The following is a 2,705-nucleotide window of genomic DNA, read 5'->3' on the forward strand; positions in this document are numbered from 1 at the left end:
CCAGCTACTTGGAAGGCTGAGGTGGAAGGATCACCTGAGTCCAGCAGGTTGAGGCTACGGTGGCCAGGAGCATGCCACTGCACTCTAGCCTAAGCAACAGACTGAAACTCCTACTCAAAAAAATAAATAAATAAAAATAACTAGAGAAAAAAATAAGTAAATAAATAAATAATAAAATAAGGATTATTAAAAAATCAGATTGCACACACAATTCCAGGGTTCTGTCTACTTTAAAAAAAAAATCTCAGAATATAGCAATACTGCACCCAGAGCCCTTCCAGGCACCTCCCAGCTGCAGGTGAATACACAGCCAGTCCCTCACAGTCCCCAGCACCCTTCACTCATTCACATCATCTCCTGACCCCTGCAGGAACCTGTCTGTGAATGGGGGTCGTCAGGGCCCTATGGGAAGGAGCCAGCAAAGAAAAATGGAAGGTTGGCCGGAAACACTTTTCTGGGTGGAGGTGGTTGCAGAAAGCGGTGCTCACAGTGAGCCCTAGACCACATGTCAATTTCTCGTGGGTTCAGTGCCAAGAACAAGCAAAGAAAGCAGCAGAAGCAAGCACACGTACCCTTGCTGCATAAACCTTTCAACATCTTCTCCAGGATTCCTGCCTCCGATCCAAAGAATCTGGCTGAAACAAGAAACGGAACTTTGAGCGAGTCGGCCAAAACAGCAGCCCACAGGTAATAGGGGCACTGTGTCCAATTTACCTGAACTGAGGGAAGTGCTTTGTGAAATGCGACAGGACCTCGTCTATCTGAATGGCCAGCTCTCGAGTGGGGGTGATGATGATGGCACCAACCTGCCCACGTGGGGGGAAGAGACGTGATCAGTAGTGCCAGGGACTCCCAGAGCTGAACACACAAGCCCTGCCCCCTGCACCTCACAAAGGTCCCAGACAAATGGCACTTCTGGGACACTCTCAGAGGTATCTGGTCCCAGCACCCCTCAACTACTTTGAATCATGATCCCCTGTCATTATTCACTGCTGTGATGCTCTACAAAGTCACTGCAAACCTGAATTAGCAAACATGAAACCATTATTCCTAGGGGAAGTACAGGGGTTAGGTTCCTGTAAGCCTCTGGACACAACATTTTTGTCAGCTAATCAATACATAACCTTACTTGATGTATGTTTGTGTTTAACTTACACTGTTGATTCATTCACATGAACTCACAGCCAACAGCTCTAAAATCTGTGCTTATCTAACATATATTTTCTCTGCACACCATAACCTCCTTGCATTCAGGAACACTAGACTGACTCTTAGCTCTACACTATGGGGCCATTTAAACAGCAAAGTCACCAAGGAAAAGCACACAAGTGTGAAAGACACAGCAGTATAAATAGACCATGAAAGAGACTTGTTTACAGTTTGAGAGCTCAGATGAAAAATAGCCAGGCCCATGGCTATGCATGAACACAGAAGCACCTCAGCATTGATGTGGGGGTATGAATTTTAAAGAGCAGGCAGGCACATTAGCAAACACAGAATCCACAAATAACAAGGATGCACCCGCTTTTATTTTTTCAAGTTTTTAACCAGCTTCTTACCAACTGTGAGCTCTCTGATGACTAAGTGAAGATCACTTTTGCTATCCTCACCTGTCTCTTTTTTAACTTCTCTTCCCTCCTCAGAAGAATTTCCAGGATGGGGATGACAAAAGCGAGTGTTTTGCCACTACCTGTGACCTGCAAAGGAGAGGAAGCTTTGGGTTGCTTCTGTCCTCACAGCTTATCTGAGGGGAAACAGGACAGGCTGCATGGACACGAGGTACTCACCGCTTCTGCAGCGACATCTTTGTTTCTCATGAACAGAGGGATGGTTGCGGACTAAGGAGAAAGATTGCAAAGCACTGGTTAGAGACTGCCATGAATTCACAGGGGAGACCCAAGGCCCCAGGAACATATTGAGCTAAGGTCACAGTGGACCCCCAACAAATCAAGGCACCACAAAGGAGTCGAATGAAACATGGCAACGGTGTCTACACAGGGGGAACGGAGAGCTGAGCTGGGGCCAGAGTCCTGAATCCCAGTCCTGTAGCTCCCACCTTTCCTCTCTGGACCAGGAAGGGCTTGAGGATGTTGCATGGTAGGTCCCTTCCAGCTCCACCACCACAGGATGAGGACGCCAACACACCCTCTGATGGGAGGCACCTGGAAGCCCTCCAGATTTTACTGACCCCAGGGTTCCAGCAACCCCTGGGGCTACACTGGAAGTGGATTCAAATCCTGGCCTGGAGGTCATTCAAATGAGCCTGAGCTCACTCGTCTTGCAGCTGGTGCCTCTTCCCAAGTGGTTCTCGGTGATTTCTCCCCCCTCCTCCAACCCCCAGGAAACACTTCGCAATGTCTGGGGACATTTTTGGTTATCAAACCCCAGGGTGGGGGGGTGCTGTCATCTGGTGAGTAGATCACAGGGATATTGCAAAACGCCCTATAATGCCCAGGACAGCCTCAAATGCCAATAGTGCCAAGGTTGACAGCCCTGCTGTCCAAGAGAAATACAATGTGAACCAAAATGTGATTTAAAATTTTCTAGTAGCCACAATAAGAAAAGTAAAACAAAACATAAGAAAATTGTTTTAATTATATGTAACTTAAAAATATAAATTATGCCGGGCTCGATGGTTCAGCCTGTAATCCCACGCCTTTGGGAGGCTGAGGTGAGTGGATTGCCTGAGTCCGCGGGTTCGAGAC

At 47.5% G+C, this 2,705-nt stretch overlaps 1 protein-coding gene across 3 annotated transcripts in view; it reads right to left on the reverse strand.

Annotated features, from left to right (window-relative positions):
• DDX55 (DEAD-box helicase 55) overlaps positions 1 to 2,705 on the reverse strand; it is a 23,845-nt gene that overhangs the window by 17,533 nt on the left and 3,607 nt on the right. For all 3 annotated transcript variants that reach the window (XM_008057345.2, XM_008057344.2, XM_021711963.1), the window contains exons 2-5: positions 1,788 to 1,838; positions 1,611 to 1,697; positions 715 to 806; positions 573 to 635 (exon numbers count right to left, since the gene is read on the reverse strand). In XM_008057345.2, the coding sequence (XP_008055536.1) occupies positions 573 to 635; positions 715 to 806; positions 1,611 to 1,697; positions 1,788 to 1,838 (293 nt within the window). The remainder of the gene's footprint in view (positions 1 to 572; positions 636 to 714; positions 807 to 1,610; positions 1,698 to 1,787; positions 1,839 to 2,705) is intronic.

The sequence above is a fragment of the Carlito syrichta genome, unplaced genomic scaffold (genome assembly GCF_000164805.1).
Source record: "Carlito syrichta isolate Samal-C Ts95f unplaced genomic scaffold, Tarsius_syrichta-2.0.1 Scaffold302955, whole genome shotgun sequence".
NCBI lineage: Eukaryota > Metazoa > Chordata > Mammalia > Primates > Tarsiidae > Carlito > Carlito syrichta.